This window comes from Argopecten irradians, chromosome 15 (assembly GCF_041381155.1).
Source record: "Argopecten irradians isolate NY chromosome 15, Ai_NY, whole genome shotgun sequence".
Taxonomy (NCBI): Eukaryota; Metazoa; Mollusca; class Bivalvia; order Pectinida; family Pectinidae; genus Argopecten; species Argopecten irradians.
In genome coordinates this window covers 2728919-2747750 of record NC_091148.1, presented here as the reverse complement: position 1 = coordinate 2747750, position 18832 = coordinate 2728919, and the positions used below count along the sequence as shown (strand labels likewise).

General features: G+C 35.3%; 1 protein-coding gene across 4 annotated transcripts in view; it reads right to left on the bottom strand.

Moving 5' to 3' along the window:
• Positions 1-877: 877 nt before the first annotated feature.
• The window catches only part of LOC138309430 (solute carrier family 12 member 8-like), a 29879-nt gene continuing 11924 nt past the window's right edge, over positions 878-18832 (bottom strand). For 3 of the 4 annotated variants that reach the window (XM_069250620.1, XM_069250623.1, XM_069250621.1), the window contains exons 2-14: positions 13508-13801; positions 9242-9385; positions 8430-8621; positions 7781-7898; positions 7131-7244; positions 5674-5875; positions 5352-5439; positions 4665-4811; positions 3768-4326; positions 3247-3338; positions 2279-2396; positions 1776-1833; positions 878-1342 (exon numbers count right to left, since the gene is read on the bottom strand). In XM_069250620.1, the coding sequence (XP_069106721.1) occupies positions 1174-1342; positions 1776-1833; positions 2279-2396; positions 3247-3338; positions 3768-4326; positions 4665-4811; positions 5352-5439; positions 5674-5875; positions 7131-7244; positions 7781-7898; positions 8430-8621; positions 9242-9385; positions 13508-13723 (2217 nt within the window). In that variant the 5' untranslated portion in view covers positions 13724-13801 and the 3' untranslated portion in view covers positions 878-1173. Of the gene's footprint in view, positions 1343-1775; positions 1834-2278; positions 2397-3246; positions 3339-3767; positions 4327-4664; positions 4812-5351; positions 5440-5673; positions 5876-7130; positions 7245-7780; positions 7899-8429; positions 8622-9241; positions 9386-13507; positions 13802-16529; positions 16554-18832 lie in introns of those variants that run through there. The other variant, XM_069250624.1, reaches the window with a different exon arrangement.

Genomic DNA, 18832 nt, shown 5'->3' with positions numbered 1-18832 from the left:
ACTTTACAGAACATAACATCGAGGACAGTTTAAGAACTTTCATTTACTTTAAGTTTGTGATAATCTGTTAACTTCAACTATGTATAATTTGTTATAATTAGCATACTGTGCTTAGAAACAACTGTGTTTTGCACAGAGCTCAGCATCCAATGTGTTGTACAGAGCTCAGCATCCAATGTGTATTGCTCAGCATCCAATATGTATTGTACAGAGTTATCTGCCCTTGTGGACCAGATCCTGTCCACTTTGAGATAATGGGGTTCGAATGTATGAACTGTCATACAATAACAATTATACCTTATAATAACAGAAACATAGATACATAGAGATTGGAAACTCATTCAATGTCTGAGGGACATCTGATTTTTTAAGTAAATATTTGGTTTGGTTTGTTTATTTTTACGTCCTATTAACAGCCAGGGTCATGTAAGGACGTGCCAGGTTTGTTGGTGGAGGAAAGCCGGAGTACCCGGAGAAAAACCACCGGCCAACGGTCAGTACCTGGCAACTGCCCCACATGGGATTCGAACCCGCTTCCCAGAGGTGGAGGGCTTGTGGTAATATGTCGGGACATCTTAACCACTAGGCCACTGCGGCCCTTTTAAGTAAATCAGTTTCAATATTAATTATAATCTTTAAACTTTGTATTAATGCAAAAATAATTAATATTTAAGTAAATCAGTTTCAATATTAACTATTTTTGCATTAATACAAAGTTTAAAGATTATACTATGGTTTGAATTGACCAGTTGTTTTTCTGAATACCACACATGGTATAATTTTTTAATGCGACTTTGCAAGCCAAAAAATCATGGTATACATGTTTTCTTTTATGAATATAACAAAAAAAATTAAATGTTGTTTTTTCCTGAAAAAACTGTGCATACACCATCTGAAAAGTGTTGAATTTGCATTACATATCAATATTATCCTGCTATATTCAGTTGATTAGGAGCATATAGATCTAAGCACTGTCGATTGTAAATATGGCAGAGTGCAATCTCTTCAATTTACGTTTCTGCTAATAATAAACAATAAATTATCACAAAACAACATCACAGGATTAACTAATATTTAACATTGATCATGTCACTGTAGATAAATATATATTCAGATTTATAATTTAATATTATTTTTAATTATAATTAGAACACCTAATGTCACCTATTATTTTCAATCTGAATCGTAGTCATCAAAGTTCTCTCCCCTTACAACTTCTGATTGATGGTAGCGACCCCTGTTGGCAAAGTCTTCATTATCTTCTGTGAGCTGGGCAGCCATTGTGTGAACTGCAGGGGTAGATGGTGCAACTACAATTTCTTCCTGAACTGGTTTTCCTCTTCTGAAATAAATTTACAAATAACAGAATTGATATTTAAAACGAGTTACAGAAAGGAAAAAAGTTAGTCAGGTGGCGTAGTGGTTAAGCCACTTGCCTTTCACCTAGCCGGCCAGGGTTCTATCCCCCAAAGACATAAAAAGGTCAGGGGTCACTTGCTCGATCATGTGGGTTTTCTCTAAGGACTCCAGTTTCCACTCACTTTCAGACCTCTTGCAAGCTTATGTCCAAACCATTGAAAGTGATTTGTACAAGTAAAACAATTTGTTAAAAAGAAAATAGATTTTACATTATAAATATATTGTCAAATTTGTTAGCTTGTAACTAGCAAAAGCTATCTCACCCCTTGCAAAATACATTTGAACTCTCCTAAATCAGAGACTAGAACAGTCCATACACACTTTTAGGGGTGTAGGGTACATCACACATATCTTACCTACAACAGCGTTGAACACCCTCCTTCACCCATTCATAAAAGTTAAAATCAGCAATACCTGTAAATATGATAAAATTTGTAAATTAAAATCAGTAGTTGTAGTGATCTCACTTATGTTATTTTCACTAAGCAGTTCTATATTAATATTAAGCATTTGGTACATGTCTTTTCTGCATCAAATTCTATATATATAATTACAAAATACTGTAAACATAACTGAAAATTTTCATGGGGATGATATTTTTGCGATTTCTTGGGAAAAGTCGCAAAAATTTCATCCATAAGAAATGAGATTAATTACATGAATATTCACTAAAATTAACACAATAATTCTGGGAATTTAATTAGAATTTCATTTTCTAAAATCGTGAATATTTTTCCATCAAATAATTTTTGACTATATGATATTTGCAGGTTTCCCCTAAATGGTCATTACATGCTTGTACACAAAAACTTTAATGTTACTTTGATGAAACTTTTATAACTGGAGCTTGTCCACTTACCAGGGAAATATCCTGGGCTTGCCTGGCCTATATACACATACACTATTAGTGCTGCAGTTAACTCAGCGAGTCCATAGCCCCATTGTATGGAAAACATGATGAAAAAACACACAAAAGTCTGAAAAAAAAGAACAAAAATGAAGGTTTTAATACAATTATACATTAATTATTTAGAGTTACGAGAAAGTTGTGTCCCCGATCTGCATTAAATGCATTATTTGCATAATATCATATTTTTTTTTATATTAAAAGTTAATTGGACCTTTGACCTTTTAAGGCTGACAAGTGTTATACCTTTATTTGGTTTGTTTGATTTCAATAGTAACTTTTGTCTCAGACTGTGACCTTTGCAACTGTTTCCATTTAAGGTTATATTTCCATAAGGCTGATAGTATACCTTTTGCGTATGTTTGGTCCTTACATAACTTTCTTTAGCACTATTTAATTTCGCAATTTCCCTTTCAAAACAAGTCGCGAAGGTTAACATTTGCAGATTTTAAAAATTAACTGGACATTCCTATTAGTATCAATAATTTAGATGAAAGTTTGCAGTGATAAACTTTTGCGAATTTATTTGGATCGCGAAATTCGCGAAATGAAATCGCACATGAAAGAAAGTTGGTTTACAGTACAGCCATATGTTTTGTTCTGCCATGTTCGCCTTTGGTTTGTAATTCAGACTATACATTTGAAACAGTTCCCATTTGATTGACCTTTGACCCTCATGTCTAACCTTTCACATTGTAATTTTAACTAATGCCCATTAAATTGTGTTTTTGACTTTACTGAAGAAAGGATAAAAAAGTCAAACAGCATCTGTTAATGATGTTACACATCATATAATTTATTGAAAAACAAGATTTAGATCCTTCCATAATCTGTGCTAAAATAATCTTGAATAGAAGATGCACTTATATGAATGTATTATTCATAAATCCAACAAAATGCAAATATTTTTAGGTACATACCCCAAAAAGTGCAAGCCAGCGATTACAAAAAAATGAGTACCACGAACGTGGCATTTTTGTGATTTCTGTACTGCGTGGTTTCTTTGGAGGTTCTGAAAACAAGAAAAATAAGAATTTCAAGTTCAATCACTTCAACATGATTACAATTTGATACATAAAGAAGGCATTTAGAGAAATATTGGATGATCAAATTGGGTGGCGTGATCGCATATAGTGTTGGTCCATTCGCCTTTCACCTAGCAAGACAAGATTAGAATTTCAACAGACCCCTTTTTCTTGTAAAGCTGTTAATTTAAAAGGAACATATTAATTTTTTAGTTAACATAACCCTTTTATGTCAGAGTTCTGTGAGTAGTTTAGGACGAGTTCTGCAAACAAGGATGTGTCTACAGACAGACAGACAGACAGACAGGTGGACAGACAAACGGACAATCCTATACCAGTATTTGATACGGTCGGGGGTATAAAGAGGGTTTTAAAATATTTATTTAAATAATTATAACCACAACAACAAGACCTACCTGCAGCATTTTCTGCTCCAGTTGCTGATTTTTCTGGCAAGAGAGACGACGTATCACTTTGTTCAGAAAACGTGTCATGTGACTTGGATTTTTTAGTGGCATCAAAGTCCGCTTCTGGCGTTGTTGCTGTACTGCCACTTCCCACGCTGCCCTGCCGCAACAGATGGTGCTGCCCTCTCTGAGTCATTCTCTCCGGGAATAATTTATCTAAATCACTCGCGAATTTTTCAAATGAATCTTTAGGGCGCTGGCCTTCTAAATGGGTCCCTGTTGAACCGTAACTGGAGGTAATCGTCCCATTAGAGATCTCGCCTCTGGACACCACATTCTGAACTTTTTTAGAGTTTGTTGGCGTGACGTTAAGGTTTCGTTCACGTTCTTGTCTCTTTTCGTACGTCATTGCTAAAGCGAAATACGAGTAGTTAATAGCGGCGTACGTCATCATAAATGCTGTGGTTACTATTGGAGCTAATGTATTGACGTCGCCGACACAAATAAACAGGAGAACTACGAGTGTCACTAGGATTAGAGAATATATCGGAACTTTGTTTGGCCCTCTCTGAAACACAAAAAGTAACAAACAAACGTAAGGAAGACCATGACAATTGGATATTCAGCGTTTATCAGCTGGTTAATAGTTTTTGATTTAGGGCCAGTTGTTATTAGAACAAAATTAAATGTTATTATGATGTGCAAATTTTTGGAAATGAAACAGTCCTTTAAGAATAAGATCTCCATTAGGGGAGAGAAATGCAAGAATCTAACATTTACCATTACATGACGTCATTAATGCATACTGCATTATATTTTATCATACCAAGAATGATTTAGTCAGACACATATGAGACTGTAAATTAAAGCTGCTATCATCATCAAAAACAGCAAATAAATACTAACACCCTGGCCGAGAACCCGTATTATTGGAATGACATTTTCATTGGCGATAGACTGGAGGATTCTGGGAGGACCGTAGAGGCTGCCCATACACGACGACACCGAGGAGATGTATAGACCGACCAACCACAGATAACCCACAAACGCAACCTACAAAGAAAATATTGTGAGAATAAAATCTTCAAAACAGAATATTAAATAACAAAAACAATATGGTATTTATAAATACATATGGTATTCTAAACATTTTTTTTTTCAAAATAAGAAAAAAAAAGACACATTGAATATTGATTTGACTTGTAATGTTCAGGGAAATGTAACTCCACCAATGTCTAGTTCAAACATTACAGACCTCATACTGTCATCCAAATGATCTTTTGGGTTGTCTATCAAGTTTGTTTGTTATCTGACAGATTAAATCAACAGGGGAGATAACTTGCATACTTACCTATAACTCCTAACTCATCTCCTTAGCGAAATGACAGATATCTCAGGTCCTGAGCTAAAGGGGAGATGACTCACTTTAGAATCTGTGAGATTACTCAAATCTTAAGTTATAAGGGAGATAACTCACCTCCTTGAGAGTAACAGGAGATATAAATTCACCTATTTAGAAACAGGGGAGATAACTCACCTTTTTACGTACAGGCAGATAACTCACTCTATTTAGTTACAGGGGAGATAACTCACCTCTTTAGCTATCATCACATCATCTATCAGGACCGTTCTCACACACGTAGCTCCAAGGACCAATGTGAAGGATATGTAGAGAATCGTCCTAAATTAAACAAAGAGAACAAAATACAATAAATTTGCACGTTACAAGTTTTGACAATATATTTCCAGAAGAACTAATCACAACTATGACATACATTTAAAATTCTGAACCTCAATATCTCAAAGACCCAACATCAAATGAGTCAACTTACCTGTACGCTTTATTTTTCATTGGAAGTGCTTTTAAGAAACTTTAAAAATTATATTTATTAAACTTCTGGGAAGCTGAACTTACGCGACGCCGAGTGAAGCCAGGGTGCCATTTGGTATATTATGAAATGGATCGCGTAAATCACCACTCATGTTAATGCCTGCCAGGATGCCTGTTACCGTGGAGAAGAAAAGTCCGAGAATAGTGAAGAAGTTCTCTCCCTCCTGGTAATCGGGCCCAGAGTTGTTACGCAAGTTAAACTCGGAATACCCTCTAACTCCATGTTCTGTGAGAAGAGGATAAATAAATATCAAGGTCAGTATTGATACATATCATATTCGACCCAATAAGCGCCCAGGGCGCTTAAAAAATTGATAAAAATGAAAAGGTGCTAATAAGTCAAAATTATTGCAAATTTATACCGTTTTATGTAGTTTTGGTCCTTATTTATGCCTGGGCAATTGAAATTGAGGCCTCAAAAGGGGGAGGGTCACTTATAGGGACATGGGCGCTTATTGGATCAAATACGGTAAATGTAAACTGAGATACCCAGTAGTCATATATCAAAAACACAAAAGGATTAATGGTCAAGGGATTAGACTGGGTTGATAATTATTAAATTTCCATGTACATTTCTACTCAAATTTCATTCTTACTGTATATATTTCATTTTTGTAGTTTTCCTGGATGATATTAGTATCAAGGTAGTCATTAAAACCAATTAGAATTTAATAAATCTATATCTATAGTTAAAGATGCTCCACCGCTGACAAATGGTATTTTTTCACTATCAAAAATAGGAGCAGACGATTTAGTATTTTTTTTCAGTTAGAAAAGTTACTTACTTTACACCATTACCACCATTGAAAAGTTTGAGCTTTTAATTTTACTTCAAGTTGAAATATGAAAAATAATTTATTGCATCCCGAAATTCCATGTCACTATATCCTATATGGACTGAAGTACTGATTGCGCATGCACCAAAGGCGAAATAAATTATTTTGTATTATTTGTTGTGTTAATTAGACATATAAATACACAATTAAACACCAATTATTGTTCAAGTGATGAATATCATTTATGCTCTGTCGGCGGTGGAGCATCTTTGAATTTATAAAAAGTTGCTATATCTCTTTCTCAAAATTATTTGAAACTTATGATCAATATAAATTTGGATGGAAATAAAATTTATCACAGTATTCATTGGACCTTTGAGATTAATTCCTTTCTTTGGAACATTTTGTCGTAAAAAAGACAAAAATCAAATTTACAGCGATATGATTGAAAGGAGAAGTTGAGAGGAACCTTCCTCCTTATGCCAATGCATTTTTAAAAAAAATCATTTGATGATGTTTCATATCAAATCTAACATAATTTGTTGCTCATAAATATTTATCGATCAATTAAAGAAAATTCTCCGAAAACAGGAAGAATCATTTCCCTGTATTAAGTCATTCAGCCCTGAAGAAACATTTAGCCTCTTCTAAATCAAAGACTAGATATATTATGATATTCCAGGGGTGATTTAGAAGAGGACTTACCTGCGTCTGTGTGTAGAAAGGAGCCAACAATGAGATCCATGGCGGAGAGGAAGAGTCCCATCAGTAACACAAGCTGTAGTCGGATTACCCACTTCACTCCCGCCACGTTTATACCTAATAAAGATAGGCAGAAGTATAGGAATCAGACAGAAAATTCATGATTGTTTAATTGGAAACATAAACTGATTGATCATCAGTAATTTGATTGGTTAACAAGGCATGCTGAGGTAAACAAAGTATGTATTTGCTGAATTTTGTTATTTCACTGAAAGTAATTCTGGAATAAGTGTATATTTAATGGTTCTGTACAACTTAAGCTCTATTCATGTATAGATTCTTAATTATTACCTTTCATAGGTCTTTATGCTGAATTACTTGCATGTAACAAATAAATGTAAAACTTTTATCATTCTAAACAATCAAGGTCTTAATCTCCAACATCCAAACCCTAAGAAAGTAATGTTGCAAGTCCTCAAGCAGTCATCATACACTCCATCTCAATCAGTATAAATACAATGGTAAAGTTATCTCCCTTGGCCTATGCCATACATAAATCAGGTATTATGGGCCTTAAAATGGAGATTAAAGAGTTTGTTTTATTTATGATTAATAATAAAATTGTTGCTGGTGCTATCTTAAAGCAAACCTACCTAAGAGAAGAAGTACTAGCCCCACAGCGATGCCCTTAGCTACCCAGGGGTTGTCTAAATCGGCAAGTTGTTCGATCGATTCTCCAAATCCCATCACCGACAAAGAACAACTCACTGACTATAAATATAAACAATTCTTAGTTAAAACCAGAATTATTATTTTGAATTATTAGCGGTTAGCATGCAGAATGATTGATTGGTAATGAGTTATCTTAGATTTTTCTGAGAAAACATAATTCTGTGAATGACAAGAAAAAATGGCCTTGTCAAGTCAGAAAAAGAACAACAATGTTTGCACATCAAAATTGGAAAATTCAATGGCTTTGTCACCTTAAGACGTCTTTCATTTCTTACAGTTATATGACAAGCAATAATCTCATTATTTTTAATTTCAATGAATTATGTCGGTAAAGTGTTGAAGGACCCCACAATACATACACATAAACAAACTTAATTTTACTTATTTCATGGACAAAAAGAAAATTGCGAAAATAAATCGCTGTGAAAATGTTTCTAATGCAAATTAAATTGAACTTAAGACATCTCAATCATGAAATTATGAATTGTCATTGTGAAAATGCCATTTTGAAAATAATATGGTTTACAGTAGTTTACACACAATTTTTCCAACTTCCGTAGATTGACTTACTTGAGCGAAGCAGTAAATGACGCCGATACTGCCTCCAATTCTGGCCCCAAGGACATGTGACAGTAGGAAATATACGCCCCCTGACTCCATTTTACATCGCTCACAAACACCGATGGCTGACAAAGCCACGATAAGAACTATCATCACGGCAACGAAGATTGTCAAAATGGTCAGTCCAATTCCTGCATTTCCCTGCAATATGTGGTGAAAAACACATGAAAATGTATGTACTTAAATTCATTTATAACAATAAGGATTTATTTATATCATTTAGGCCTGCTCTTTCCTTAATTATGAAAGTCAAAGGTGAAGGTCAAGGTCACAGAAACTGTCTCACCTATGAGGTGAAAAAATGACAGAAGACTATCTTAACTTTTAGTTGCAAATAATATGTATATTTATGGAGATGTATTCCACAAAATTCTACGTTTCTATGCAGTGTACCATAGCAACAATGACCTAATTACGAGAGAAATGACAGCTTATTCATTCTGTATAGTGGTATTTAGTTCACAGGGTCTATATTTCAACAATATCAAATTGTAGCAATTATTTCATTAATGTTTTGAATTCACAGATATCAGTAAACTGTGAATATATAGCGATAATAAACTGCCGGGATACCTTTGAAATTAACCTACTATACATTATTCCAAGTTAGACCAAAATCGTTTTATTTTTACAAAATGTCTAACCTCTGGACTAACTTTTCATTCAATATTTACAAGCTAGTTGATAAACAAGTGTTTTATAGGTAACCTTTACAGTGAGGCGTATGTATGTATACAAGGCCATGAATAGGTCACACCTACCACGATCCATCCCATTCGGAGGAAGATGATCACTCCGAGGATGTTTATCATACAGGAAGTAAAAACACCGTCCCATGTCCCAAACAACACCGGCTCCGAAATGAAGAAATTGGCCTTGTACCATGGCTTCTGTGGCGAGAGGCTCTGGAAATGAAACAAAAAGCTAAATTATGGATAGTCACATTATTTTTGTTAAAAACCATTATCAATATTTCCTAATGATTAATTCATTCTGTCGACTCCGACAAGAAATGGAAGCTATAGATTTTCGAGACATCTACACTGCTGGGCCTAACTGTAATGAATCAGAGGTAGATACAACCATTGACCTGTTTTCAGGTGGATATTGTAATATATTGACCATAAAAAATGATATATCCTTAACCATGGGACCTTTATGATCCAGAGGTGGACGCCTAGTTTTCGTTCTTGAAATAATTACTTAAACACCTTGCCTCAGATGTGGAGGTCTTTTGTGTGTCAGATACCTTAACTAATAATCCCTAGTGATAGAAATATCAGACACCTTAACCACTCAGCCACTTGATGATTCAGGTGAGGGCTAGTGGTAGTCGACACCTTAACCACTCAGAGGTGGAGGGCTAGTGGTAGAATGTAGAATGTCAGACACCTTAACCACTCAGCCACTTGATGATTCAGAGGTGGAGGGCTAGTGGTAGAATGTCAGACACCTTAACCACTCAGCCACTTGATGATTCAGAGGTGGAGGGCTAGTGGTAGAATGTCAGACACCTTAACCACTCAGCCACTTGATGATTCAGAGGTGGAGGGCTAGTGGTAGAATGTCAGACACCTTAACCACTCAGCCACTTGATGATTCAGAGGTGGAGGGCTAGTGGTAGAATGTCAGACACCTTAACCACTCAGCCACTTGATGATTCAGAGGTGGAGGGCTAGTGGTAGAATGTCAGACACCTTAACCACTCAGCCACTTGATGATTCAGAGGTGGAGGGCTAGTGGTAGAATGTCAGACACCTTAACCACTCAGCCACTTGATGATTCAGAGGTGGAGGGCTAGTGGTAGAATGTCAGACACCTTAACCACTCAGCCACTTGATGATTCAGAGGTGGAGGGCAGGTGTTAGAATGTAGGTGTCAGAATGTCAGAACCCCTTAAATGATAACCACTCAGCACCACCACTTGATGATTCCCAGAGTTGGAGGACACTAGTGGTAGAATATCAGACACCTTAACCACTCAGCCACTTGATGATTCAGAGGTGGAGGGCTAGTGGTAGAATGTCAGACACCTTAACCACTCAGCCACTTGATGATTCAGAGGTGGAGGGCTAGTGATAGAAATATCAGACACCTTAACCACTCAGCCACTTGATGATTCAGAGATGGAGAGGTCTAGTGGTAGAATGTCAGACACCTTAACCACTCAGCCACTGATGATTCAGAGGTGAAGGGCTAGTGTGGTAGAATGTCAGACACCTTAACCACTCAGCCACTGTGACCAAGAGGGTGAAGCCCGGCTATAGTGGTAGAATGTCAGACACCTACTCAGCCACCAAGAGGTGAACTTTGGGAAGCTAGGATTTGATAGTAGGAATAGTAGGATTTGATAGTAGACATTGCCAGCCACCAAGAGGTGAACTCTGGGAAGCTAGGATTTGATAGTAGACATTGCCTGTTATCATATCCAACTGTATAACTTAATATGTACAAAACTTTGAATTCAATTTCTGATATGTAGAACTTGTGGTAAAATATTTGACAGTATTATCAATGAAACTATAATGACAAAGAAATGTTTGATAAATATATCAAATCTGTGTCGCCCACTGTACCATTACCCTAATCTTACAGGAAAGACACAGGAACCACCAATCAATATTACTAATCTTTGACGTGTTGCTAAATATGATAATGTCAACAGCATAATTACATGAGAGCGTTGACAATCAATCACCATGGAAACATACATCAACCTCAGGTCAGCATCAGGTCAATCAGTCAATGGCTTTTACAGTAGTTACCATACATAGATTCCTATAATGGCCCAAATGTGCAGTAATCTGAATAATAACCCGAAGCCTAAGGCAATAGAGAAAGATTTGGTCAGGACCAAGGATATCAAATAGGTGCATGTGTTCTTTATCTATTATGGTTATACTATTTGGCCTGGCCTGGCTGATCATGAGAGGGTATACTATTTATCTATTGGCCTGGCTGATCATGAAGGGTATATACTATTTATCTATTATGTCGTATTGGGATGGGGATGGAATAGTGCCCTGAGCCGAAGGCAAAAAGTACCCATATCTGTACCCCAATCAGAATCTAGTATTTCGTCACTTGATGTACCAATTGAATTTTAAACCACTTTGAGTTAACAAGGATCAACTGTATATGACAAGGAATTAACACTATGTAGCATTGTTAATTTAATTCACTTTTTATCAACAGCAAGTGTCACTTTAGGATGAGGGGGAGGGAGGATAGCTGGAGTATCCTAACTTTGATGGGACCCAGAGACACGTTATTACCATGATTTACAGTATATAGATTGATTTGCTTTAGTTCACTAGTATCAATATACCTAACGATTTGTTAGAACTGTGCTTTACTGTATATCAACACATACCATATTCGACCCAATAGGCTCCCAGGACATTTAAAAAATAGAAAAGTGCTGATAAGATGATATTATTGCAAATCTATACAGATTTTGGTCTTGATTTATGCCTGGGCAATTGAAATCAAGGCCTCAAAAATGGTGAGGGGAGCTTATTGGGTCGAATACGGTAGTATTGATTTCCTTTACGAACATGAATATTTTCCCCTCAACTTGAAATTAGGACTGGATGGAGAGAAACATAATTTGTCCAACCCAGAATCATATAGCAGATATAAAATATCTTTTATCCACAAAACTGGCTTAAATTGATAACCCCTTGAGGACTCCTACGATGGATCAATTGGGCTCTATCTGGACCCACTAAACCCTATATAGGACTACATTGTCTTCTACACATAGATTTCCCACATATACATGTACATTGTTGTACAGTGCTTGATATTTCACCATTTTTGAGATGTTGTACATGAGTGGCCCCTAAATGTTTACATCCTCCATACTCCGGGGGTTACTATCACTGATGTTATATACACTGCTGGACTATCTCATAGTAAAACTGGAAGCAACCGAACAGAACAGGTATTTGATCCTTTGATGTACATGAAAAGAATCGCATAACAGTAGACTGTGGACAACTTGACTGCGTGCCTTTGAAGGTGGGCGTCGCTATCTCTATGATTTCTGCAGGCCTATGATTGGTCAGTTTTTTTCCCCTGAACTGCCTCCAGCTTAATTTACTATGAGATAGTTCAGGGGTGGATATAAGCCAGTGAACGTAACCTCTGGAGTATCAAGGATGGGGTGGTTATTACATTTAATACAGTGTTAGGCCAAGACCAAAGCCTGTATATGTACTGACAACTATAGACAGTATGTATGGTACACAAGGCTCTGAGGGATATAGACTGGTAACAGAAGGCCATTGATTAAACAATCATTCAATACCTTTCTGTCTCCTGTGATAAATGTAACACGTCTCTTACATAAAAATACATCTCCTGAGTCATCACATGATACTCAAGTCAGTACAACATGTTTTATTTGTTTTTATAGTGCTAAATCTGACAAAAGTTGTGTATCATAACATTTCTTTGATCAGGATAAAACTTAAATATGTGGCATTGCCTATTATTTTATTTGTTTTTATAGTTCTGAGTCTGATTGATTTGTTTGTTTGATTAATTAACATTCTATTAACAGCCAGGGTCATGTAAGGACGGCCTCCCATGTATGCGTTGTGTAGCGTGTATGTAGTAAGAGGTGTATGTTTTGGGAGACTTACTCATAGCGGTATATATTGTGTTGTGTAATCTTGTACAGTGCCAAAGCATGTTGCCCTTTGTGGCCCTGGCACGTCCTTAAATGACCCTGACTGTTAAAAGGACATTAAACTTATATATATATATACCATCAACCAAATTTTAATATTTCAGATTTTTCAACTACCTTCAACAATTCTAACATAATTTAATTCTTTATATATATATATATATCAATATCTTTAAGGTTTTATCTTACATTTCTGAACTCATCCATCCCTGAAAATTCAATAATGAACTGTTCCATCTTTTTAATTAGAAGAGCTCAAAAATGAAAAATGTATACAGGGGTGAAAGAATCGATCAAACAGAGCCTTTCCTAATTCTCAAACAAAATTTACCTGATCTTCACGGTAAAGTTCGTTCTGCTTTCCGTCGTCAGCCTGCTGGTAACCGTCCTCAACGTCAGCGTGTGTATACTTCTTAGCCCCGCCCGCTTCCTGTTGGTCGGCGCTAAGTCCAAACCGACTCCAGTCCGGCGCCTTCTTCCTCTTCTGTCGCGATCCTTCTCCAGCTGACGCCATTAAAGCAGCGTTTTCGTCCGACGAACCAGACATAATGAATTACAACTGTCACAAGTTACTACGTTTGGGTTGTCTTTATCTTCCATGTTTTACTGGCATTTTAGCTTTCACCTGAAAAAAGGGGAATGTTATTAAATATTTTAAAGATCTGTATTAATATAGACAGCCATAAAAAAGAATGGCAGTTGCATTTATTTTTACCTGAAATAAAAGGCCATTTTGATTTTATTTTAAATATTTATACACGATTTAACAGGGTGACATTATAAGAAATACTCTATAGCAAGTTATTTTAGAAGGATCGAGATTTTATTTTTTGCCAACCATTAACAAAAGAATAATATTCTTGTTTTTAGCTGAAAATGCGAAAAAAAAAAAAATAATGTATAAATGTATTTTGCCTTAGGTACATGCGCAATCAGTACTTCATTCCATATAGGATATACGTGCCACGGAATTTTTTTTCGGGATGCAATTAATTATTTTTGTCATGTTTTTAACTTGAAGTAAAATTAGAAGCCGAAACTTTTCAATGGTGTAATGGTGTAAAGTAAGTAACTTTTGTATTTGTAAGAAAAATACTTAATCGTCAGCTCCTGTTGTATTGATAGTGAAAAATTACCAATTGTCAGCGGTGAAGCATCCTTTGACAAAGAATAATATTCTTAGATGACATTGCGAAAAAATTTGATCCTCTAATATCCGGACTATCATCCTCGATAGTAAAGATGGATCACTTACATCAGTGACAGACTATCGAAAGGTAAAAAATTTTAGTCCTTTGATGTACATCAAAAGAGCCGTAAAACGGTACACTGTGGTTGACTGTATGGCTTTGAAGTTGGGTGTTGCTCTCTCTGTAGTCTTCAAAGAAAGTTTTTTGCTGGCAATATGTGATTGGTTCAGATTTTTTTTCCATCTGAGCTGCCTTCAGTTTACTATGAGATAGCCCAGGGGGTAGTAGAGATCGTTAAGTGATGGAACCCCTGGAGTACCGAGGATGTCCAGCTATGCATGCTTATTATTAAGTTATATATAGACTACTGTAATAAGAATTCTATGTAGAGTAAACGTCTTACTATGAATGGCGATACACAATTTGTTCCTTATCAGGAAAAAATCAGCTACCTCAGTAGCTAGTTCAGTCATCACAAAATTGAGAATCATCAGTAATTATTAATCCATTCAAAAAAATATATGATAAAAAAATGATGAAAAACTTCATGATTAGACTGTTGGGAGTCAGGTTTTCAGCTTGTCATTCAAAATCAGAATTTGTCAGTAATTCACATTTTACAGTTCCTGCTTCTCACAAGACAAAATTTTCCAAATCATACACGGTGGCAACGAAATGTAAGTCCAAGCCTGGAAGCACTTAAATCTCAGTCAAAGAATTTTTCATCTTAATCTTTTATCAACTAGTTTAGTGAATATATCACTTAGTCTGATAAAGGTAGCGTTTAATGTAGCACATTTATAACGAACACCTGATTATATCATTTGAGTCAGTATATATCCCTGAAATAAAAATACAGCCACAGCTAAACAGGGTGAACATTGATTGGACATTTAAGTGTAGGCCAGTGATAGAGAAAGCACACCGAGCTTTCATCTACAGTATAATACACCTATATACAATGCCATATAGATTACAATGAATGTTATTGTTACCATTGTCAAACTCCAAAGCTAAATGTGAATGAACTGTCTCGCAATCAAAATTTAAAGATTACCTAGATTTAATTAAATTGAGTTTCTATCTCTTTTCCTTCTGTTCCCCTGTCACCTGTCTCATATCCACTCAACCCTGTATACAAATGTACCTGAGTTTAGTATTCAATTTAAGCTTCTCCACCCAAACCAATTTAACACAGCACCATGCAGCCTTCATTAACCCACCTGCCCTAAGCTCTCACCAGAACCAACAGCTCTGCGCTCTCACAGCAAGACAGTGAGATGACCCCTGACCATGCATCCAAACTCTCATTCTCCAACTCACATGTACAACTCATAACTCACATACACTTGCAGACATGTACATGCCAAATGGTACAGTAAAAGTACAGTTATAAAGAACCTCTGGAGACCAACAAATTCACCTTGTTATAAACATAGTTTGTTATACACAAATTACAAACATCGTACAGGAACTTTGGTGGGGATAGAAATTGACTACCTGATGACCATAAATCCATTCATTATAAATGTACGTGTTTTGTTGTACATGTACATGTACTTTAATGAAGGGTGGGACAACCCCTCCCCCTGCCTGACCCCACCAACTCAATCATATATAACTTGTTTTAATAGAATGCGTCAAGTGAGAATATCTTCTAGCTGCAATATAATATGATTCGCGTCAGGCTGTTTTTCTGAATGATCAGTCACAGCTAGAAGACTGGTCAAAGGAAACTGGTCTATAATTAAAATAAAATTAAAATAAAAAAATTGGTTACATTTATTGGTATCATTTACTCTAGAGCGTTATATGACAAAGAAATAAATTGGATACTTTTTGTTCAAGGCAATATATGTGGACTTCTATAAACATGACAAATTTTACAAAGTAGAATTCAGACTCTGCATTATCATTCGGTCTTTGCTTAAAAAATAATTACCTCCCTTGCAGGTATAGTGTAGCCATTGTAAAGTCATTACTTGGTATTTATATTTATTGTGAGCAAAACTTACTTTGTTTTCTCTGAAAAGTATAATGTTACGCTTCCAAAAAAATGAAATCAAAATCAAACCTACTCACAAAGGCAGATAACTCTGTATTTACAATCCACATTTGTACAAATGTATCATGCTTATAATCAACTGATTTATGAGAACTGACCTTAATGTACTGTAGCCATCTAGCTGTTGCATAAGTCGGTACTGTAATAACTATGTACATGTAAGGAGCTCATATGATAGTAAATACATGTATACAAGGGATTACACCTCAATATAAAACCCAGTACATATATACGGTTACACTGTTTTCAAGTTCTTATCATCAGCTTAACATAAAAAAAAATGACGCAAATTATTTTACAAAATATTGTATTTTTAAAGACATAAATTGATAAATGTGTTACTGTATAGATTGAAATGAAACTTAAGTTTGATTTATCAATTACCCATTACAAATTCCAAAGAAATTAATACATGTATATCTTAAACAAAATTTTTGAATTTGAACATTTCAAGAAGTTAAGATGACAATGCTTTTGAAAGAACACCAGTAAACAAAATACCTATACTGGCTTGACTGAAAGGTGTCTTCTACAATGCATGTATAGAGTGTATAGGGAGCCGATTCACTTCATTGATACCAAACAAAAATAAACGTGTTTGACTATTCATTTAATCAATAACCTTTAAACCCTAGAGGGGTTCTTAAAGTAAGTTTTAGTCGTCTTTTAAAGGCTACTGTTCAAATGTATCCAGTGCAGTCACCCATGATATTACCATCTGTTTACAAGGAAGAAGTCACCAAAAAAAAACCATGTAAAAAGGCTGAAATAGGTCTATATATACATATCAATAATGGACTTTGGTTGAGGTCCATATGATGGTATATCGTCCAAGTAGAATAAATAATGACTGAGGGCAAAACCCAAGGTCATTATTTTAAGTTCTACTAGGGTAATATAACACCATATGGACCAAACCAAAGGTCCTTAATTTTCATATCTCATTTCTTCAGCATATATCGAAAAACAATGTCAATGTACATGTGCAAATTAATTATAAGAAAACCATTGGTCAAAGAACGGCACCCTGAAGAATGCAGCATGTGTGCAATGAAGTTCACAAAGAAATATTGACTCAGTGTTTCTAAAATTGGAAACACTGAGTCAATATATGCTATGTATTGAACATCACATGACCATTTATTATCCAATGAAAATAGTGGAAAATCAGAGCATATCTAATATTTCCAAATATTAAACTTGAATAAAGTGACATGGGAACTTTTGACTATCATGACAGAACTACACATATGATGTGCATGTGATAAATATATAGGGCTTATCAATAATATATGAAGAAATATATGTCATACTATGTATGCATATCCACTTTAAGTCATATCTTATTTGTATATGATATATAATATTATCTTGTCATCTGCACAGCCTAAAATAATGGACATCACCACTATTTCTTGAAATTTGTTTTTTGTTTTGATGTATATGAACTATGTCCTATTATTTCAAAGAGGTCCGTTACGAAGCTGGAGATTCCAAAAGAAAAAAATATCAATTAACCTCATGATTTACTTGGAGAGAGGCAAGTTTGGTACCATAGAAAATTACTTGATAGATTAAATATTTAATTAATAATAGACAGTAAAACACTGTTGTAACGAACATCTGGTGACCTGCAAAATTACTTTTTTATAGACATACTTCGTTATACAGATATTACAAACAACTTATAGGAACCATATCTATGAGTTAAATTCATTAAGGAATAGATGTTGAAGCCGGGTTACATAATTAACACGTGCTCCATTATCATTATACCCTCATAACCTCAACAAAATAAACATCTATTCCTTATATTTACAGTTTTCAAGTAAATGAATGTTATTTTTTTTTTTTCGCGGCAGTTACATAGTTTTTTATTAAAATACCCATATTTTTTCTCTCCCGTCATCGTCAACAAATTCGATTGAACAGCTAATTGGAATCGAGTCATTCATATGTTCCCGCCAAAAGTGGGGTCATGACCTCACGTTGCTACGCCATCGACTATTCATGTAACAATAGCATCGCCGCACGTGTTGTGCTAACATTATACACTGATAATGATAATACAAGAAAGCATGGTTATTGAGTCCATGTCAGTGCAAACTGTAAATATTATATTATAACCAAGAATGTGATTTATTATTCGTTTGGTAGCTGGAATTCATGTTTAACCCCCACCCTCGATATTTACAGGGCTTCCGAACTCTTAATCTACTATCTCATAGTTAAAATTGAAGGGAAGTTCTGCGGAGGAAAACATTTGAGACAATAAAAGTCTAGCAAGATTTTCCTGTTGAATAATCTAGAGAGAGAAACGTAGTTTCGCCTAACATCTAAATCCACACAGTTAATCACAGTATGTACGTTAATACGGCATCTTTTGATGTAACATCAAAAG